Genomic DNA, 23,256 nt, shown 5'->3' with positions numbered 1-23,256 from the left:
ACTTAATATATCAGGACAAAATGGCGAGTCATCTCACTAGCCCACTGATAAACACATCAATTACATGTGGAGGTCACTCTGCTTAATGAACTGTTAATGAACATAACCATATTTATCACTCCAAACCAGGGGCGCCGCTAGCAATTTTGGGCCCTATGAAAGAATATGAGGTTGGGCACCTCTATCACACCCATTCCACCCCAAACATAAAAGCCAAGCTAGCTATCCAAAATCTAATACTGACCTATTACACAAGCTCGCTCATTCCACTCAGCCCAGAATGCCCTTTGTGATATGCTGGTTCGAAAATATGTGAAATAAATAGGGCTGCCCCCGACTAAAGTTTTTTGCTATACTCGATAGTATTTGTTCATTTAAGCCATTCGTCGACTAAGCACTTTTATTCATTTAATTACATAAATATATATATACACTGGAGAGAATTGTAAACCATAGCCTAATGAGCACTTTCGTAATATATTACCCTATTGCGCACTCAAAGCTTGCCACAAAGAACTGGTAAAAGTAATGATTATGAATGTGTCAAAAACAGCAAGGAGACATTTGAATTGTTTATTAATAAACTCAAGAGTTTTCTGTGTCAGTGTCAAGTTTACTTTGGACTCAGTGACAGGTAACTGTACACAGGGGCAGGGCCCAAGTGGACTGAAGCTTCAAACACTTGCCTTACTATGTTGTATTATTGCATTCTGGCCCCTCTGTTCTTCAATACAATGAGATAACTGCGCATGTATCTGTATACACGTGATAAGCGCTGTTAGCAGAGTTATTAAAAGCTACATCCGCCATTGCATAGACTCCACTCATGTAAACAAAAGCGATAAAGGCGCACAATCTGACGTCAAACAAAGGAGAGAACGGCGCACACTTCGACTTAACAAGCTGAAATCTCCGGTTTCACTATCTACACGACAACGCTGTAACCAGAGTTTCAAAAAATCTTCACCCTGGCCGGAGTTTTCAAAAAAGTCCGGTTTCAGTAACCAGATACTGCGTTTGCGTGTGGACGAACTGCCAAACCGCCTAGAAAAAGCTGCGGTTTTGAAAATACCCGTGTTCGTGTGGACAGGGCCTTAGAATCATCCTAACTTTCCCCCCCTTAGCGGCACCCCTGCTCCAAACATGTCTGATCCGTATTCTTCTGTTGTGCGATTGTAGCCTTACAGAACCCAAATACACATGCTACACATGACCTTACTTGAACTTTCCTCTAACCTTCTGGTACATCCTACAGTACTTTATTAAAAATGTATGGAATAAAATGGTCCATGATATGTCTAGAAAACCCATTAGCAGCTAAACGGCTTAACCCTCTCAAAGATTAGTCGCCTCATCTGCCCAAGTGATTTCCTCCAAACTCTTAAAGGTCCTGGGGGATCACCATACAGACACCACTTTTCACTTTACTATGGAAAATTTTGGGATGAAAGAGTCCAAACGAAATGTCTATGCTATAGTTTTATTTCAACAGCAAACTCAATTGATTCCCTACAAGCCAGCCTGGATGAGGATCATGGAGGTGGGATGAAGGTCACTCATCAATCTCTGCATGGACCAACTGTCTTCAAGATAATACATCAGTCACTAGTATCTTCAATGTCATCATTTAATTGCTCAGGGATTGTACACCCAAAATAAAGACGGGAGCTTTTCTGCTCTGAATTGTTTTAAATTTAAGACAGACCTATGCTCACCTGAACATGAGGTTTATGTTTCCTTCTCAATGAGTTTGTGAGGAGCTCTAGTTCATAACAACCATGAACAATCCCACTAATATCAGCCATATGGAGATTTATCTTGACTATGGAAGTAATTGCAAAAATATACAGTAAGAAAAAAAGGGTAAAACATTATTTAAGAGTGTTAAATACTATAACAGTATTATAATACTTATAGTAAAGTATGCATAATTACAAGCAACTAACTATAAAACAAAACCTAAACCTAATCCTGTAGTAAGTACATGTTTTGAATTAATATTACTTTATATTTATGTAATTACACTATAACAAGAACATATTAAAATAAAGTGTAACCAAAAAAGTACTGTGGTGGTAGTATCCTTAAAGTACTGTGGCAGGTACAATTATGGTATCAGATGAGAACACCATAGTATTTACGTTATTTAAAATGATGATGGTAATGCAATGGTGCAAACAACCAAGGTACCAACATGGTACATGTGCAAAACAACATGGCATTACCATGGTAAATGTCAAGAAACCATAGTATCATCAAGATATCTATAAAAACAACATAACACAATAGAACATGTCCAAAAAAAACCTGAATTACCATAGTGCATGTCCAAGAAACATGGTATTACCACAGGACATGCCTAAAAACATGATATGACCATAGTAAATAGCAGTAAACAGCAACCATAGTATTATCAAAATAAATATAAAAACATTCTAACAACATGAAACATGTCCAAACCCCCCCACAAATTAACCATTGTACGTGTCCAGAAATCATGGTATTACCATTGTACATATTGAAAACATGGTATTACTACCAGGGTACAGTAGATGCCCAAAAACCATGTCACCATGAAACACGCAAAAAATTTGGTATTTACAACAGAGTGCAACTGATAGATATTGAAAAAACATGATATTATCATGGCACATATAAATAACTAGTATAGAGCGTATAGAACACATCTTGCACTGAACTTTGGAGATCTCTTCTTTCCTGCCGTCTCGTTCTCTCTAATTCAACGTGTCCCTCCCTGCCCACCCCATCTCCCTCTGTTCTGCCAGCCTGCTGCTGTACAGAGCAGGAACACAGTGTTCTCTGGTCGACTCCTCTCTGCTCTATCTAGATTCAAAGTGACTCTGCACGGAGGATCTTTACAGAGAACAAAGGGAGGAAGAACATGATATCAGTTAATTTGTTACAAATACAGCAGGTGCATGCAGCACACACAAGGCCTTGCTAAGATTGCTATAAAGCCTCACCACTCCTCTGATTACATACGTGTATATATACACTATGCATCAGTGTAGAGCCACACAGCAGCTTTGAGAAGAGCTGCTGACTGACAGACTGCACATGGTTTAGCAAACTTAGGTTACACTGACCTGACTGGCCAATCATGCAGCTTTTTCCCTAGAACAGAGAGGGAATCCTTGAAATATATCAACCAGATAATTTAGGCCAGGGGTTTTCAAACTTTATGATGCCAGGGAGCCCCAAATACGATTAATCTTTTATGAGGGACCCCCATAGATATATTGTGAAATACAAAATATTGTTTCCAAACATAATAAATCATCTATACTTAATGTTGTATGTATAAACCCGAAGAAGAAAATGTTTCAATTAAAAATGATTTTGTATAAGCAACTTTCACAATAAATGTATGTAAGCAACTTACTGCATTAAGAATACTGCCTTACAACCCCAGTGAGCAAGATAAAGGGACTCACTAGAAAGATACAACGCAAACATATACAATTCTGGAAAGTAGCCTATGTATATGAGAGAAATGGCAAGAAATGAGAGAAACATTTAGAAATGAAACATAATATTCTGTAGACTTTATCCATTTTTGCTTTGTCTTTTTATTCTCTGAAATTTTCTGGGGACCCCTTAGGACCTTCTGGAGGACCCCAGTTTGAAAACCCCTGATTTAGGCAATATCTGAAAAAACACACTCAGTCCACAATCTTAGTTGCAATTACACAACTCAGTTGGATCAAAGAGAAATCTTTAATTCACATTCCTCAAGTGGAGTTTAAAACCCTGTCACCATCCATTTTGTTCTCTTCTATTCCCTTCTTTTATTCCTAAAACAATCTTCACATAAACCCATTACAATAAATGTCATATTTAACTGTGGCCTTCCTACCTGTCTAACTTTTAGGAAATATACAGAAATTGAATAAATTTATCAAACTGCACTGCATAAATTATAAATTAAATATAGATTAATCCTTATTAAAGCTACAATTTTCTTTGTTACCTTTGTTCTTCGATTAACATTAATGAGAAAGACCTTAATAAGAAAGACCTTATTTAACTCATGTAAGTAAGACTGCTCTTATGAGAATATTCGACAAAACGTGAATTTTGGCATAATTCTGTGTATTATTTTTCACTCAAGTGCGAAAGAAAAACTTGATTCTGGCGTGATGTCTGTGAGCACGATACTTGTGCGTGTCTTTCTGTGTGTTGTGTGTGTCAGGACACTCACAGACAGCACATTCTCTTTTGTCTTGTCACACTTCAATGGTTTAAAGCCATTTGTATGAATAAGAGAGCTATCTTATAATGTACCACTAGACCAAGGATGACAGAAAAAAACAGATGCTGTGTTAATTGCGTTAAATATTTTCAACAGGTTAAACTGAACAAATTAATCGCATGTGTTAGCATCCTAATTTTGACAGCATATTAGTGCTGGGTATTGACACAAATTTCACAATTCGACTCTATTTCGAGTCACAAGCTTGCAATTCGATTCGATTCAATATTGATTATTTTGGATATCAATACATGGCAAATTTTCTCAAGGAAAACAAATCTCTGAACTAATGCTGTAAACTATGGGAGTCAATTGTAGCCTATAGGCTACATTAGCCTACTATTAAAGGTAAAAATTAACTGATTTGTATACAAACACTTAAATTATAATAATACATTTATAATATTAACTTTACAATTACAATCATATTTCTATTCCAATTGGTTTTTTGACATATTTTGACATAAAAAACTTGCCAGATTAATTCAAACATCTATTAAATATTGAAAAACATTAAAGGTTATACTGAATAATACGGTGCCTATATTTATCAAAATGCTCCTCTCTAGAGTTATTTTTTCTTGCTCACTAATGAGTTTATGGACACTGGATATGGCTTTTCTGAGGTAAATGTGATGTTACATGACAGTTTTGTTGAGACTATGGTTGAAACACTGATTGAGTGATTCCATGAGACATGATACGGATTTAGGTAAGTTGTGCTGTATCTTTTAACATACTTTCAGATGCTCATTCATGTTTATTTCGCACTGTAACTGGTATTAAGGCAGAAGAGAAGATCATGTTTGCTCCACGCTGCCGGTTCTCTTGAGATGAGCTGTGGCAGAGCATCTCGCGTCATGTTTTTGAATTCTGTAATAAAATGGATTTAATTTTAGGAAGAGCTCAACAAACCTGTCTCCGGTGTGTTGCCTCCGATCTTTTGAATATATCTAATATGACCCCTGACCTGTAAAGATGCCAGAATAATAATCATATGCTGTTTGTTAATTGGCCAGAGGAGAACTCCAGAGTTTTCTCCAGAGCGACTGTACAGCCGAATAAAATTCTGTTGCATAATTTTCCTGTTTAACACTTTGAAACTGCTTTGAAACAATCAGCATTACAAAAAGCGCTATATAAATAAAGTTGACTTGACTTGACAAGCAAGAGCGTTAATATAAAAAACGTTTTCCAGCGCTAGAGGGACCTAAGTGGGAAGGCCTAAAACAGACACTGAGGTTGCGTTGTTTCTGTGTCATACACAGGGGCGCCGCTAGCAATTTTGGGCCCTATGAAAGAACATGATGTTGGGCCCTCTACCACACCAACCTAGCTATCCAAAATCTTTGTCTGCAATTTAATAATACTGACCAATTAAGCTCTGCTCGCTCAACCCAGAATGCCCCAATTGGCTGATGAAACATTGATTAAAATTAAGATAAAATTTATACAAAACAAAACTTAATGAAGTGGTCAATCAATCATGTCTGATCAACTCCATTCATCTTATGATGTGTCCTATCTCATGCTGTTCACTTTTCATAAACGACATAGATAGACAACATAGACATAAAAAACCCACATTATTATATTTAAACATAAATATAAAAATAAATACCTTAATGGCTGCAACAATTATAGCACGTCATGTCGGAGTGGGATATGAGTGAACGTAGTTTTAACGGTGAGTGTGAGCGGTTCATGAGTGGAGCTTTTTGCTGGATTTTGCCGGAAAAGCGCCATCATTTTTTTTATATTTGTAAAGGCCTTTGCACACTGTGTCCGAAATTCGCATGCGAAATTTTCGCACGTCAAAAAATAAATTTGACATCACGTTATGTCAATTACTCTTGCACACTGCCTCCGAAACTTTCGTCCGTCAAAAAAAAAATCGGAACAGGTTCGATTTTCTGCGTTTTTCTCATCCGTTTTTCGCATCCGTTTTTCCCACAGTGCTGATGCCCAACCTAAAACTGCTGGCAATGGTAGTGAATGAATCGCCAGTGCTCAGATACCTACATATACATATTATTGTATCAAAAATACTACAAATATTATTATATCACAGCTATAATTATAGCACACCAAGTCCCTGTAAACCGTGTGTGTGTGTGTGTGTGTGTGCAGAGCCGGATTAAATAAATGGACTACACTAGGCAGGCTGCATTTTTTGGGCCCCCCTCCATCGATGTTATTTATGAATTGAAATCTGAAACTTACCAAAGTTACTAATAAAAGTGAATTCACATTTTAGTCTTTGGTTACAAATTGGTTGTGTTGTATATTAAACAGTCTATCAAACTATTTTTTGATATTCATTATTCATACGTCATTACACGGCTCTATTAAATGCTATTAAATTATCCTCATCCATTGGGAGTGTCATTGTTAAGGCAGTAGTACCAGTAAATAACCAATAGGTATCAGTAAACTATGTAAACAGAGCAAATAAGTTTATCTTATTTGCTCTGTTTACATTTAATCAACACATTTAATTAAGATTTTCTGCAAAATGCAATAGCTTACAACATTTATAAATGTTGTAATTAACAACAAGAAGGGAAACATGACCCCTTCACATTCATCAAGACCATTTAGAAACTGTCTAACACTAAATAATAATAAATATAATGATGGAGGATTTAAACTATGGAAAACTAAAGGTATTCAGACTATTAAAGACTTGTATATGGATGGTATACTTCTTACATTTCAAGAATTGTGTGATAAACACCAGATTCCCTCAAAACATTTTTTTAAAAAAATATTCACAGCTTAAAAGTTTTATGTCTTCCAGGTCTACAGATATTATGTACATTCCCAAACTGTCATTAATTGAGGAAATAATTGAAAAAAGAGGTGAAAAGGGCCAATTGTCAAAATATTATAATGTCTAACTCAAAAAAGTCTGCTGTAGACAAATTAAAAGAAAGGAGGAAAGTCATTCAAGAATAAATAGAGGAATTTGAATGGACTGAAGCATGTTTAAAGGCGCAAAAACAAATCATAAACACGCGGCTTAAATTATTACAGTATAAATGGTTGACAAGGGTTTAACACCTGAAAAACTCAATCATTTGTCTAGCAATATTCCTGATATATATTTTATAAAGGAATTTATAAAGGAACTCTAATTCACTGTCTATGGGAATGTTCTGATATACAGAACTTCTGGAAGGATGTCATAAAATGTTTGTCAGAACGGTTTAATCTTAAAATACCACATTGTGCCAAACTTTGTGTACTGGGAATATATCCTACAGGTTTCTCACAAACAAAGAAACACACTAGACTGGACTTTGGATTGTTACATGCCAGAAGAGCCATTGCTGAACTGGAAGAGCATGGAAGCACCTTCTATAAAACAATGGATAAAAGAACTTTCAGAGTGCATTGGACTGGAAAGGCTGACTTATATCTCCAAGAGTAAAATAAAGGACTTTGTACAATTATGGGAGCCATACATGATTATTATATCATATGTAAAGTAGGGCCATGCCATTATTCTTTTATTGATTTATTTCTTTTTTTACATTTGTTTTTATCTTTTATCATTTTGAATTAGATTTTCTTGTAACTTAATGCTGCGTTCCGCGCGAAACGCGCCTTCCGCGCCGCGGGACCTCCAGACGCGCGTAAACGTGCCTTTCCATTGACTTAACATTGAAATCACTCGCGCCAGACGCTCTATTCGCGTTTGGTGTGAACGCAGCATAAAACTTGACACGGAAATGATGTTTTACTTATTTTCCGCCGCATCTTCCACCGCGTCTTCGGGCCGTGTCTCCGGGCATGGCTCGGCCTTTGGATCTGCTGACTCGAGCAGGTTCACAGCTGTCGGACGGCTGCCCGACAGAAACTTCTATAAAGCCCCCCGCTGTCTCTTCTTTTGTTCCTCTTCATTTTTTTTTCTTTTTACGTTTTGCCGCACCCCGAAAGCATCTTGAATGTTAGCCTACTCAAAACACCTGCCTGCTAGCTTTGTTGTCCCGCTCTGATTATAATAAATACAGTCATGGGCTGGCGTTAATGTGACGTAATGTAACAGTCTATGGTTAAGATACACATCGTCACTATTTTTAGGTAATTAATAAATATTGAAATAAACTGTAGATAGGACATTTGTACATTTTAATGTTTTTTTTTTTTTTGTCCCTCTGTCTGGGCCCCATCCCGCCAATCGGGCCCTAGGCACGTGCCTAGTTTGCCTTTGCGTTAATCCGGCTCTGTGTGTGTGTGTGTGCGCGACATAGGCTGTCAGTCTCTGTTCAGGATAAATTGAGTCACGGAAATTTGTGGTCTTCTTTTTAATATGTGGCTCCAGTATCGCTAGCAAAGCATCAAACGGAGTCACTGACATTCTAAAGTAAACTTTGAATCGGTCTGGATAATCCCGCAGCTCCTTGATAAGAGGAACTCTCCTTCCTCTCTACGTGATCGCAGAAGTGGATGGACCCAATATTTCCTCTTTTTCATTTTTTAAGAGAGAGGACAAAAAAAATCATCACTACTTGAAGACGGCATTTTGTGTTGTTTTGCGTTTTTTTTCGTAACGCATTCATTAATACGCATCGGACTCAGTGTGCAAGGTCTCTGTGCGTGACGAATTTTTCGGATCACGAATACGAAAAAACGCATGCGAAAATCTCGGACTCAAGTGTGCAAAGGCCTTAACTCTTTGGTAGATTATACATTTATAATACATTACTACTAGTACTGTTACTACTAATAAAACCGATCTCTGGGGGCCCCAAAAGTGTGTGGGCCCTTAGAATCGTCCTAACTTTCCCCCCCTTAGCTACGCCCCTGGCCATACACAAGTAACATTGGTTTTGCTATGTTTCACAGAACGAAGATATGCTATTGCTGTAATGTTAGCTATAGTAACAGGACAGTTTTGAGTGTCATTGTCTGGAGCTGGTGTGCTGCTGGCTACTAACAACAAACTCTTGTGTACTGTATGTTAATTTTTTTGTTCTTCCTTGTCGTTAATTCGCCATCTTCGCTTTATTTTCTACAAAGCGTTCTTGCATTGCGAGTTTGTGCATTTTGGGGCTGGAGCAGTGAAGGGAGGGGTGTGCATGTATGGGTCAAATATTAACAGTTTTTCTCAGAAATCGCTTACTGCAACTCATTTAGCACACTGTAAAAAAAAAATTGGGGAAAAATTGTGAAAATTGATCATTACATATTGGCCCAATAAATGACTTCCAAATAATTATCTCCATGCAAAAATATGCATTGTACTAATCATAGCTTAAGGTCTTCACTCAAAATTAAAATTGTATATTCACCTAACATATTTAATTGTGCTCAGTCAATCTATGAAGTCGAAGTGAAAAATCCATGTTGGATGAACAAGTCCTACGTCCGATCAACTGTATATGCATGCGCAAAATGCGCTGGAGGATAACTGTTCATGTGGAGATTTCAAATGCGGGGAGCGCGAGCGCGACCAGACTGCAGAGCCAAACCAGCCGGTGCTGAACTGAAGACCGAAACAAACATTCCCAAGAGAATAGAGATATTCATCGTCACAAGACGTTGGTGAGTATTGAGCACTGACATTATTCTCCAGTTTTGCTTCATGACCCGGTATGAAATCTAAAATACATTTTTATAATCACAAGTTCATGCATTCATTGGTTTCATGAGTGGGTTCTCGTTTACCACATAATTGTCTAATGGTAGCCAATATTTTTATTTTCCTCATGTCTTATATGTCTAAAATAATAGGTAATAATAAGTAAATTAAGTCATTTGTGTGATATATGCGGCATGCGACCGTTGAAAACGGTGACGTTCAATTGCATTTGGCGTCGGCCTCTTTCAGGGCTTAAGTTATTGCCCTTTTAATATCAAACACGTCAAGCAAGTGATTTTCTTATTCGTCCATTAATTCGTCTCATCCTCATTTTATAATGAATAACTTCTGTTCTTTAATTTGCCAGATGTGATGCAGGGAAACTTTGCCATTAATGTTAGTTTTTATTTGCAGGTTTTTAGCCTATGCAGTGCTGCGTTTTCTTCACCACATTAAGACATCCTATGCAGAAGACTTCTTGAATATTCAGAGTTTTTCCTTATTGAAAATAAGATATTTTCACCAAATATCCGGTGTTGGAATTGACTTGTTAATAAAGTAATGTGATAAAATGTCAACCCTGTTGTCTGTGTTCATTTTGCTTAATATATTTATGTTTTTAGTATTTTTTTTGTCTTTTGGGACAGTGAGAAATAAACAATTGTTACTACAATTTAAAATATTTAATTGGAACAACCTCACAGTTTCACTGTAAAACATTTCTCCAATTCAAAATGTTCTAGTGACCAATCACATCTACATTTTTTAGTTGGCCAAATTGAATTTCTGAGAATTAAATTGTATCAATTCACAGAAATTCAATTTGGCCAACTGAAAAATTTAGATGTGATCGGTCAATAGAAATTTTTAAATTGGAGAGGCCTGAAATTTTTTACAGTGTTGGTAAATTACAATTTTCCATTGGCTCAACATATTATTTCTAATTGAGCCCATGTTAAAAGACTGTTGCCACAATGGATAAAATTCAATTCACAGAAATTAAATTAGGCCAATTGAAAAATGTAGATGTGATCGGTCACCAGAAAATTTTGAATTGGAGAGGCCTTCAATTTTTTACAGTGCAGACACTTTTTTCCACTAAGTTAAGAAACTTACAAATGAGAACAATAGAAGCTATTAAACCACAAAAGTGCTATGACAAGACACAGTGAGTCTAGTAAAGTACATGTAAGCAGGATTTTTTTAATAAATAGAAACTATTAGTATTAATGGGTCAAGTGTTGACACAAGAGTATAATAGTATATGTCAGGATCAGCAGATGAATCCAGACATTGAAGAACCAATATTGGAACCAAATGTCATGAAAATAATTTGGTTCAGTACAAAACAAAAAAAGGAATTGGTTCTGTGGAAAACCGATCCTCAAATCCCATCTCTACACAACTCTATCTGTCAGAGGATGCTTCCTTCAAGTCAAAACAGTCAAATTCATCTTTCATATAACGTCTAGTTCCAGTGTGCAGTCAGTAGCACTCTGTAGCATTTGCTGGAGAATGTGTGTTTGTTCAGTGTGTGGTGTGGGAAAAAAGACGTAATTACTGCGGTATTCAGAGTTTGGCGTTTTGGAGGTCAGACTGATGTTTGCTTTAGTGTTCTGATGCAGTGGGCTAATGTCACAGACTGGGCCTACTGGGAAGGACTGGGCCTCTTTCAGTAAAAGTAACTTAATCACAGGAAATGCCAATAATCTGCTGACTCATAAACAATGGTCATCAATGACATCCTCACATCTTTCACCATCATCATAAACATTTTGTTCTATAACATATTTAAAGCTCTTCCATATAAGGTAAACACAAAACACTTGACCATCCTGAAAAATGTACTGTGGTAGTACCATCAGACGGCAACACAACTTTGATATAAACCATGAATGATTATCATATATAGTAACTGTAAAAAAAAAAGAGGGGTAATAAACACCATGTTATGTTTATTTCATTGAATGTAGTATGGTATTATTGGAAGTACCTTGGAGTACCATTTGAGTCTCATGATTCATGAATATCAAAGTACCATGTATTATCATGGTACTGCCAGAGTAGGGCTGGGCAATATAGCCTCAAAATTATATCACGATATTTCAAGAATATTTGCGATAACGATATTTATGACGATATAGAAAAAAATGTATGAAACAAAGTTTTATTGGTTATTGCAGCTGGTAGGCAGCAGCATTTATTAGTGCAAACAAAACCATAACATAACATTTTAGTTTAACAATAACTAATGTAATTTATGCCATGGTCTGTCTGAATATTTGATTCTGATTGGCTGGAAGGTGTGCAATAAAATCGTTTAATGCACAGGTAGTTCCAAGTCAGATGAATCCTCGTTCAATATTAATGCGCTGTTTTCATTTCAGGTGTTTTTACACGGAGCACTGTAATCTGTTTAAAAGTCCAAATGAAAATGCTGCATATAAACACTGCTTTCATAAGGATACACACATTTTTCTGAATTGTTAAACTTTTTATTTTGTAACAAGTTATGAAGATAATGTTGGAATAATGACACAGACATAGCCTGGCTACGCCATCTCATCTGACAGCGTTTGTCCCAGGCACTTTCTACTTCAACTGCGCCTGACAGAAGAATACATTTTTCTGAGGTGTTTCTTACAGCAACACCAGATCGGTTTAGATAACGTCTCGTGTAAACTGTCCACAGAATCGTTCAATCGGAATGACATAAAAGTGTGCATGTAAACAGGGCTATTGAAGCGCACACACACGCATGCGTCACTCGCTTTCAGAGAGCAGCGATCGCGCTGCACATTCATGAGCACAGAAACTTGTTATTAACGCCGCCCCGCAACTTTTAGCCATAAAATAGCTAAGTTACTGGATCACTACATTATATTTCTCAGCAACGATGGGGTTACATCGCAATTTTTCAGTAATAAAAGCACATCTTCGTTAAGAGAGACGCTGAACAGATGCAGTCACAGGTACGAATCTCTCTCTCTCTCTCTCTCTCTCTCTCTCTCTCTCTCTCTCTCTCTCGATAAATAATCCAAATAAATGCTATAATCCATTCATTCAAATAAATGTAACCTTACGCACTACTTTATCTCTGTGTCTGATTCAAAGAAGGCAGAATGCTAGATCTAACGAGCCATAACTGACAAAAATAACTGTCAATGTTACCCTTCCGGTCAAATATTGCGCTGCAAACATCAATAGCAGAAGTTGTCAATGTTTAGTCAGTTGTCAAGAAGGCTGACCTCTTGTAACCAAGTAGCTCCCTTTTTAGGTACTAAGTCGTTATCGGAGGCTGACATGCTGCTCTTCGTGTATACTCTGACAGGTGTTGTTGTTGTTGTGCGCTCTAGGGAACGTAAATGCGCCATACGCCATTGTGTCGCTATTCCATTGATATCGTGATATGACACTTTTTTATCATGTAAAAATTTATACCTGTATTATCGTGGACGGTATGATATGGCACACCCCTATGCCAGAGTATACATTATATAGGAAGGTTCTTCAAAGAACACGATAGCATCTTAAAACATAATATTGTTAATTGTATTAGTCCAAAAAACACAATAAAATGTTTTTTTGTTTGTGTGACTAAAAATATAACTAAAGTAACTAAATGAACTAAAAACAACCCCAGGAGTCAAGAAATCAACTATCGTAAATACCCTGATAGTTATGGAGCATAAGATATATTTTTAACAGACGTTTATAACGGCAGTTACCATTAGATGCTAATGTCTCTATTGCTAACAAATGCAAACCAGCTAAACTAAAAGAGGACAGCGTCATAAATCAAGTTAAACATCTGCTAAAAGAGAACCATGAATAATATTAGTAACTCATCATGGACCCATTCTGTAAAATGCACAAATCATAAGACAAAACATGCAAGTACTGAATCAGACCAACGTTAAAGAATTCCAAAAAGCATTACCATGTATTTTTAACAGGGTACGAATGGTAATTTGCGATGTACAATGGCACTAAATACCACTGCATAGGAACTTTAATGTAAGGTGTTAATTAACAACATGTTAGGGTTTAGGCTTGTAATTATGCATAATTTACTTATAAAGAGTTTTCTTATTACTATAGTAAGTACATGTAACAACAATGTAACAAAGACACTAAAATTAAGTGTTGAATCATCCAGTGCCATGATATATATCAAAGTGCCATGGTGTTCCCATCACTGTACCATGGTACTGCCACAGCTCTTAATAGTAAAAAGAAATCAAAGCAGGTCAACAGTAGTTGTGTCCAGTCCCAGACACCACCATCACCCTCCTCCACTTCATTAGCCCAATAAGCAAGGCCTTGTGGGGGTTCAGTGGCCCCTTAAAGGGTTCTGGTGCCCTCACATTGGCAGCAGAAGATTTATGTGGGTGATAAAAGCATCCATTAGCATATAGCTGGCATTTAAAGAGGAGCAAGGTTCATCAGTGCCTCAGTCATTAGCACGGTAAGACCTGGAGCACCATTTAGATAGTAGAGAGTAGATAGTTACAGCAGAGGATGAGTTAATCTCTGGGGACATTCTTCTTCTTGTGGATAATACATCTCTTTCACACAGACCCTCCCTCCTGCTGTTCTTTCTTTCATTTCATAAGAGGAACAATTGCCACAAGGGTCACTATAACGAGCATTGGTGCAAACGGTCTTCCTCTACAGTAAGTTTTCTCTTTCATGTGGCAACATAGCAAATTTAGTCTAATAGCACACACTCATTAAGTATTGAGGATTGTTAAAGGGAGTGTTCACCCCAAAACAAAAATTATGTCATAATTTACTCACCCCCAATTTGTTCCAAAACTGTATAGACTTTCTTCTGTGGAATATAAAAGAAGTCAATGAAAGCCAATGGGCTCCAATGTTGTTTGACCCCAACATTTTTTTTTTTTTTTTTTACAGAACACAGAAAGTCATTCAGTAAATGATGACTGAATGTTTAATTTTGGGTGGACTATCCCTTTAAAGCCACAGTAAAGAGAAAGTGCTAATAAAATACTGAACAAATTAATCGCACTAGCAATAGGTTGGCAATCTTCACAGCTTGCATAAAGAGCAGTGATTCTCGATTTTACATTGGACCTCATGTGGTGACCCGATACAGTAGCAAAAATATGTACATATACAGAAGTTATTTTCAGTCAATCACCTACATAATTTGACAAGTGACTAATTTGCACCAAAATACGGAAGAGCACAAATTTACCACTTTTTTTATCGATGCTGCCCCAAACAGATCTACAAGCCTGCAATCTATTCCTGGGCCACGACTAACCAGTACCTCTGCCGTATTGAGTATGGCTTTACGTATCTGAAATCACTCATTACACCCTCATGCACTACTCCTTATATTACTTCACTAATAAAGTACAAAACTAGTGAGCGAATTCAGACACTGGAAGTGCTGCGGACGTCATCTTCTGGCGAGATGTGGGAATTCATTCAGCACAACGTTTACAGTGCATTGGCCGTTGAGTGTAGGCATGCATGTTTTAACCCTTTCCACACATGCCAGGATGACGAAACTTAGTGTATTTACTAGTTGCCATATCAACATTATTTAGAGAAAAAATTGCGCCAAAATAAAAAAATCTCTGGAAGATATTACTGAACATTTATTTAATTATTAAGTACATTTCTTACTTAAGTTTAGTTTTCCTCTCTGTTTTTTGTGTTTATTTAAAATAAGACAAATCTATTAATTTAATCGTATATCTGTTATTTAACAGTTGAGATCGTTCTTTAATACTGATCTAACCAGCAGAAGACACAAGCTGTGCAGATGGGGTGCGTTGTAACACTGCGTTACAATGAGCCCCTATTAGAAATATGCCATTATATAATATGCCAATATATTCTACACTTTTATGAATTCTTTTGAGAAACCATGAGAAAATGTTGAATAATGACTGAGAGTTAATGTTCAGAAATTATTAATTATTATTATGTTTTTAACTATGCTGTATAGCTGTATTTGCCGATGTGTTTGTTGTCAAACAAACACATTTTTTTTGTTTTTATTAATGATTAAAAAAATGCCGTTATTTTATTTAAAAAAGTTAATAATTGTATTTTATTGACAAAATATTTTAGTTTGTCTGGGATATTTTTTTGGATTATATCAAGTATTTAAGCTGTCATTGTTACGGTCACCTATGGGGCATGTTGTCACATTTCACTTCCATTATTTCGGGGTAAATCAAGAAAAAAAGTATACACTGTATTAATGAAACAAAACCACATAATTGTACTAGACATGTGGGAAATTAATGTGGGAAAAAATAAATACGCCGAACCCCAAGTGGATTTACACAAACTGAGAAAGTTAAAAAGTGTTAGGTTATGCCCTGCTCTCCCCTACAGGAGTATGTTAATGCTTCACACGAATCATCTAGAGGTTACACTTGATTTATACAAACAAAAAAAAATTAAACTGTGTGTGTCGAAGACTTCAAGCCTTTTTAAATTGACTATCCTGCTTTATTTCACTCTATATCAAATGTCTGCTCCTGATTTTACTACAGTGGTGATATGTGTCTCTGAGTGGCTCTGTGCAAAGTATGCTGCATCACTGCATGTGCTGTGAGTTGCATTTGTAACCTGCATTTTTATCTACTCCTGTGTATCCACTTTTTATATTGCATATATTTTGTTCTTGCACTGATGTGACATTTGTAGAAATGTTTCACTTTGACGGTCAGTTTGAGATTTAGGCTACACTTGAGTATTGTATCTTTGAATAGTTTCAAAAATAAAACTGTACTCTTATCGTAATTGTATTGCATTATTTTAAACCCCAAACATTTTACCTAAAACATTCTTAATCGAAAATTATCCATTTATTTGTAATATACAAAGTAATTATAAAAAAGTAAAAAAGAATTTCTTCTTCCGAGTTCTGGTTGTCTCTCTCTGCCTTTGAGAAAATGACAGCTCAGACGAGCTGATCTGGAATTTTCCTGTTAAGACGTCATAACAGGAACGGTTACCTCCCTTTCCTCCGCCCAGAGAATTTGGCACGCCCATGCGAGCGCTATGTTTGTCCTCAAGAGATTATGGCTTGTGAGCGAGTGAATGCAGGCAGTTTCAGTGTTTGGATGTACAAATGAAAACAGAAGTCTTTTTTCAGTTCCTTATGATCTGTGATCAGTGATTTCTGATGTGTAGCTAATTATTCAAGTTCACACAGAACTTTATTATTCGTGCACACGCTGCGGCTTCTCTCTCTCCCGACATAGAACGGTGTTTTCGTGTTTTGTGAGTCTTGGGATCTTGTGAGTCTATCTGTTCTAAAATGTGCATACAGTCAGAGGTTAAATTGGGTCGGAGCGCAGCGGAGCGCAGCTCCGCCTCCTCAGGTCCACAACACACCCTGCTGGAGCTCAGCTCTGTCTCCTTCAGCACGAAATATTGTTATTAGACTTTAATTATTGATTGTCTCCTGGCAAATACAGGCTACATTGAATTATCAGACGTTATAATGCATTAATCGCTGCATTCTCTGGTTCAGCACCGCGCCCACAGCCATCAAGGTTAAACCGTCACAATTCTAACAGTGAGTTACCATGGAAATCCGCGAACGGCTAGAGCAGCAGTCAGGAACCTGTGGCTCGCCAGGTCTCTCACAAATTACCAACATATCTAACATTTACTAACATGATCGATAAAAAGATTAGACACACACACCAACAGAGATCCGTTTTCTGCAGAAAAAAGCAGCCAATTACAATTCCCTTGTTGTACAGCCTACCGAAGTTAATGACAAGTTTATGATAATAATATTCAAGTTGTGTGTTCAGTGCTGTTCGCGAGTGTCACGATAAAATAAATAATAAAAGCATGATAAGTCACGAAAGACAACTGAATTACTGACAGGATGCTGTGCGCGCGCTAGCTCCGAGCTAGCTCCAAACGGTCAAGCATACTAGCCTTTGTCTTCGGTTGCGCGCCTAAACGGCCAAATAAACACAGAAATCGCCTATATCAAAATGCCAAGTCGAGTATTCACATAAACATAGTAGATGTAAGCACTGTGGGCGTTCACACACACAAAGAGGATTTATACTCATCAGTAGGTCAACCTCACAGTGAAAGCCCTGCACAATCAATTCCATATTGCAACTTGTTTGCTGCATAATTGTTTGTTTTAAGTCATGGACCAAATAATTACTACTGTTGCCATTTTATTGAAATCAAAAAGCTTTTTAATAATAATTTTATATAATTTTTTACCATGGCGCTTTTGGAAAAATGCATTTACCAAAAATGAAAAAAATGTTTCTTTGGTCAAAAAAAGTTCCCAACCCTTTTCAGGGACACAGACAAAAATGAAAAGACTACAGTCAAAGCTCATCTTCAGGGGGGTATTATCAAATAATCTACTGCCCACTGACATGGTTTTGAAAGCTATTTATTATAATTTTTTTGGCCTTCAAACTTATTAAAAATGCACATATGTAGATCAGAGAAATCAAAATTTTCTCGGGGGAGCATTCCCACGAACACCTCTAACTACTTCAAATTTGGGACCTCACTGATTTTAAAAACCCTGCCTATGGCCATAAGTGAACTGTAAAGTATTTCTCTTTGTTTGAATAACTACTCAACCCTACCTTACACAACACATTAATACTGGAAAAAGAGCCCCTTTGGTGTAAAAACACATTAAGTCTTTTTTCAGCGCGATTTTGAATGACCGTTCACCGTAAATAAGGGCTCCCCCTCCCTACAAAAGCCAATTTAACCACTGCATACAGTCGTGAGCTTCTGCTCAACATCGGCAGAGTCACATCTTTAGAGATAAACCTCACACATGCTGAAGCTCGGGCTGCACTGACCAGTCGGCCTTCAACATCAACGACCCCCAGTACTGCATCTGGCCCACAGCGGAGGCACCAAACGCGCCGCGAGATTAAGCAGAAGGGGTGTAAGCGTGAGCGTATCCGGGCTAGCCAGCCTAGTCCCACAATAAACTGGATTACATTCGATTACTGCCCTTTTGTGTCTTTTTTTGCGCTGTGTACTCAATGCGTGTCACTAACGCTTTCATATGATAGGAAAATATCTAAAAATAATGCTATAATCAACACTTACTCGTAACTCGTTCATCTCGACAGCTGTAATGGTACATTGCATGTGTTACAAAGTTGGTAGAATAATGATGAAGACGGGCTCGGCGTGACTGGGACTCGTGTTTATTCAGAACTCTCAGATACAAACTAAATAAACTCGCGCTGACAGCGCTCTCACAAATCAGTAGTTAATATATAACTTTGTTAGCAATCGCTCCGTCTCTGGTCCGTGATGTCCGGTTCGCGAACGAATCATTCTTTTGAAACTGTTCTTTTTAGTGAACCGAACCAGTTCACCAAATTGGACTGAATCGTTTTAAACGGTTCGCGTCTCCAGTCAGCACTGATCCATAATTTACTAAAGTTACTAACTTTCTGACATGAGTGACAGCCCCTCCGACTAGAAATAAACTAATAACCTGAAGTATATGCTAGTAACTACAACAGTTCACTGAACTGAGACGTGCTGAGAGAACTGATGAGAAGTGAACTCAGGTCCATCCGTCTCTCTGGCAGCAGGCTCGTGCCTGGTAGACCTCGTTAAACCACGCCCCCTCCGCTACAAGATCTGATACTCATTTCAAATGCAAAGATGTCAGCCAATCACAACAGTGGGCGTTTTTACTGAAGTCTCACAGCAGACGCCTCTTGAAACAGGGCATTCAGCCTCAGGGCAAACATCAGTATAGAAAAAATGCCTTTTATTTCTAAATTAACAAACATATTGTTAGTATGATTTTTACATAAAAAAAATAAGTACACCTCAGGAAACATTATAAAATAATAGAAAAATGCCATACCATGGGACCTTTAAATAATTGTATTTTCAATTGGGATTTCTATCATAATTACACAAATGCTCCATCATCAAAACCTCACAATTTTCTCAGGATCTCAGCTATAAGAGCCTTTGCAAATGCATGATAATAGCTGGTGTTGTAATTATTAATAAAAGATTATACAATGGTGTGTGTGTGAGAGAGTAAAGCTGTGATAAATTAATCTTCATCAGTTGGTGGGTGATACTTGCCAGGACAGCAGGTTAAAGTGATAATTAACCTCTATCTACACCCCATATATATATATAAAGTACAATGTAAAAGTCTTGTGCCTGTATTAAATTATTAATTTAAATGCTAGTACATAAATACAATGAAAATAAAGTGAGTCCAACTAATTATAGGAACAACGTTATTCAGTGAGTTTCAGTAAGTTAAAGTTCAGGAATAAATAATAAGACCAAAAGCTGCAGAGAGAATGTAACAGATGGAGAAAGAATGAAAGAGCGAGTGACCTTTTGCCGGAGCAGTTTATTGCGCACACGGCCCCACAGTTTGGCACCGCTGTTGGTGTGTTTTTTGATGGCAGAAGGATCGTCCACGCAGCAGAGCTGCTCCACACGCTCACACACTGAGTTCAGATTACAGTCCGTCACCACGATCTCTGTCATCCTGACTGTGTTCCTCTTGCAGCCACGCACAGAGAAAGAGGGGGGCGCTGACCCCCGGAACACAAGTAGAACGATTCTCAAGGTAAAATCAAACTCTTCCCAAATTTTTCACAGCAAACGGATAAAAAACACTTTTCTAAAAATTGTCTTCACTTGGAGATCGCAAGACACAATTCTTCACTTCTTGTGTTAAAGTGCTCTCTGAGAATGGATTGATTAACAAAATGAATAAAAATCAGCAGAGAAATTAACCCTGTGAAATAAAGGGTTAATTTCTGGAGGAAAGAAAACATTGCATGTTTTTGCCTTTTCTCAAGCTTAATATTTGAACTATAGATCCTTCAGTGGATGTTAAAGTAACTCTCTCCGCCGCCTGCATCTCTCTCCTGCTGCTTTCTGCTCCTCTCTCCTCAACATCTGATCCCCAGAAAACAGAGAGTGAGAGGAAGAAAGAGTGGGAGGAGAAAAGGAGAGAGGGAGGGAGCAAGGGAGAGAGGGAGTGGGTGAGCTGATTCTACCACAAAGCAGTTTTTAAGTCTCCAGATGCGAGACAGAGGGAGAGGAAGACAGAGACATAAAGGAGGAACGTTCTTTGTGTGCCAAGTTACCTCAGTATCAGAAAATTTTACCCTAAATAAAAAGAAAGAACTTTTATTTAAAGAAAAAAAATTTTGCATAAAGAAAATAAAGCCTATTTTTAGAAGGATTTCTATAACAAATAAGGACATTCCCACAATCAGATTGGTACTATACAATTAATAAAATCAAACGGTTATACTAAAATTACTACATTTATTCAACAAGGATGCATTAAATTGATCAAAAGTGACCAATGATATAAAAGATTTTTATTTTGAGTAAACGCTCTTCATCAAAGAATCATCAAAGAATCCTGAATAATGTATGGTTTTCAAAAAATTATCAAGCAGAACAACTGTTTTCAACACTGATAATAAACAGAAATTTTATTCACCAAAATATCACCAAATAATTATATTAGAATGATTTCTAAAGGATCATGTGACACTGAAGAGTGTAGTAATGGCTGCTGAAAATGCAACTTTTCCATCACAGTAGTAAAATAGAAAACTATATATATATATATACATAATATTTCACAATATTACAGTTTTACTGTATTGTTTATTACAGTATACTATTACAGTTTACTGTAATTTTGATAAGCCTTGGTGAGCATGAGACACTTCTTTTAAAAACAATAAATAATCTTCCCAACCCTAAATATTTAAATTGTAGAATATATATAAAATCTAAGTGTTGATTTAATCAAAATCATTTATTTACAGTACGAAATGTTTAAATCCAAATTTAAAAAGTAAAAACTACCGGAAAACATACTTAACTGTCATTAAAATAGTGTTAATAATGCAAAAATGTTATTGGTCCTAAAATAGGCTTCTGTTTATTTGTGGCAAATATAACATATATAACTTTAACAAATACAGTATAACTTTAATATAACAAATATAACAAGATTTCTGTTTTGATTTTGGCGTGAAATATGACCTGGATAGGTTTTCCACATGTCCTGAACCACCACATTCTCTACTTCACAAACACAAAGTTAGGGACAAAAATACCCTTAAAGTTTGTGTGTTAATGAAGACACACATATTTCATCATCTGACACTATTGTTACAGAGCACATTCTCTGCTACTGTAATATTTGCAGTGTGTGTCATTAGGAGCCAGAGGCAGTCACGTCTTGTGGGCATTGCTGTATATATGTTGGTTATGTAAGTAGGAGTGGGAATGTGGAATTGTTCTAAATCTTCTGTCCTCATGCTAGTGTCTAGAGTGACATGCAATGGTTTCTACCAGGTAATTTTGCTATCCTTCTCTTTCTTTCCATTTGTCCTCATGCCACCTTTCCTCCATCCAAATCTCATTTATATTGCATAAGACCGGAAAAATCACTGTATTACTAGTTCTTTGTAAAAACCACACATGTGCTGCAGGAACTGTGCCTGGTGTGCGCAAAGATAAAATGGGTGTACTTAAAAATACTGCGGTACTAGTGCTGCACCTAAGCACATCCAGTAACCCATGATGATGTTCAGGATTCATCAGAACATCATCTCCAGGCCCCCATGGAATCAGCATTCCACAAAACCCTGCGGCACAATTCAAACACAAAAACTTCACAATGTTCCATGTAGTCTCTGCTTCCTGTGAGCAAGTTAAATATATTTTTTTTTTATATTAAATATTTTGGCTAATTTGATTATGCTTTTAGCTACCAAAACCGTGAAGTACTCTCAGCCCTGTGTAACACATTTGACCAGGTTTAAATTCATTACACAACTTAAAAAAAAGAAAAGATTTAGACTTGCAACAGCTAAAGACTATTAAATGAAATAAAGACCAAAAATTCTGTCACTGACTTAACCTCATGTTGTTCTAAACCTGTATGAGTTTCTTTGTTCTATTAAACACAAAATAAGATATTTTAAAGAATGTTGGTAACCAGACAGTTGACGGTGGACATTTACTTCCATAGTAGGAAAAAAAATACTATGGAATTCAATATCTACTGTCAACTAGTCTCATGTAGCCAGACCTTCAGACTGACAGCAGAAGGTCTGGACTCCATAGCAGCTTTCATTGGCCGAGGACCGCCCAGAGGCTGACTGACTGACAAGTAAAGCAACCAATCACAGTTTGTTTTGTTCCGCATCATGTTTATTGGTGTGAAAATGTAACGTTGATGTCCCTACAATAACAGACTGGTGTGTAAAACTCTTGGACATATTTTAAAGGTCCCATGGCATGTAATTTTCATTTTATGAGGTATTTCAACATGAATATGAGTTCCCCTAACCTGAATATTGTCCCCAAG

At 36.9% G+C, this 23,256-nt stretch overlaps 1 protein-coding gene across 4 annotated transcripts in view; it reads right to left on the bottom strand.

Annotated features, from left to right (window-relative positions):
- Positions 1-23,256, bottom strand: part of abr (ABR activator of RhoGEF and GTPase) — a 453,886-nt gene that overhangs the window by 34,660 nt on the left and 395,970 nt on the right. Inside the window, exon 1 of one of the 4 annotated variants that reach the window (XM_079816093.1) lies at positions 20,241-20,815. The exons of the other annotated variants lie outside the window; for them this stretch is intronic. Coding sequence (XP_079672219.1) covers positions 20,241-20,396 — 156 coding nt within the window. The 5' untranslated portion in view covers positions 20,397-20,815. Of the gene's footprint in view, positions 1-20,240; positions 20,816-23,256 lie in introns of those variants that run through there. 4 annotated transcript variants of the gene reach the window in all.

Source organism: Gobio gobio, assembly GCF_949357685.1.
Source record: "Gobio gobio genome assembly, chromosome: 4".
NCBI lineage: Eukaryota > Metazoa > Chordata > Actinopteri > Cypriniformes > Gobionidae > Gobio > Gobio gobio.
Note: the sequence above shows the minus strand (reverse complement) of the source record. Positions and strands in the feature narration are given on the sequence as shown.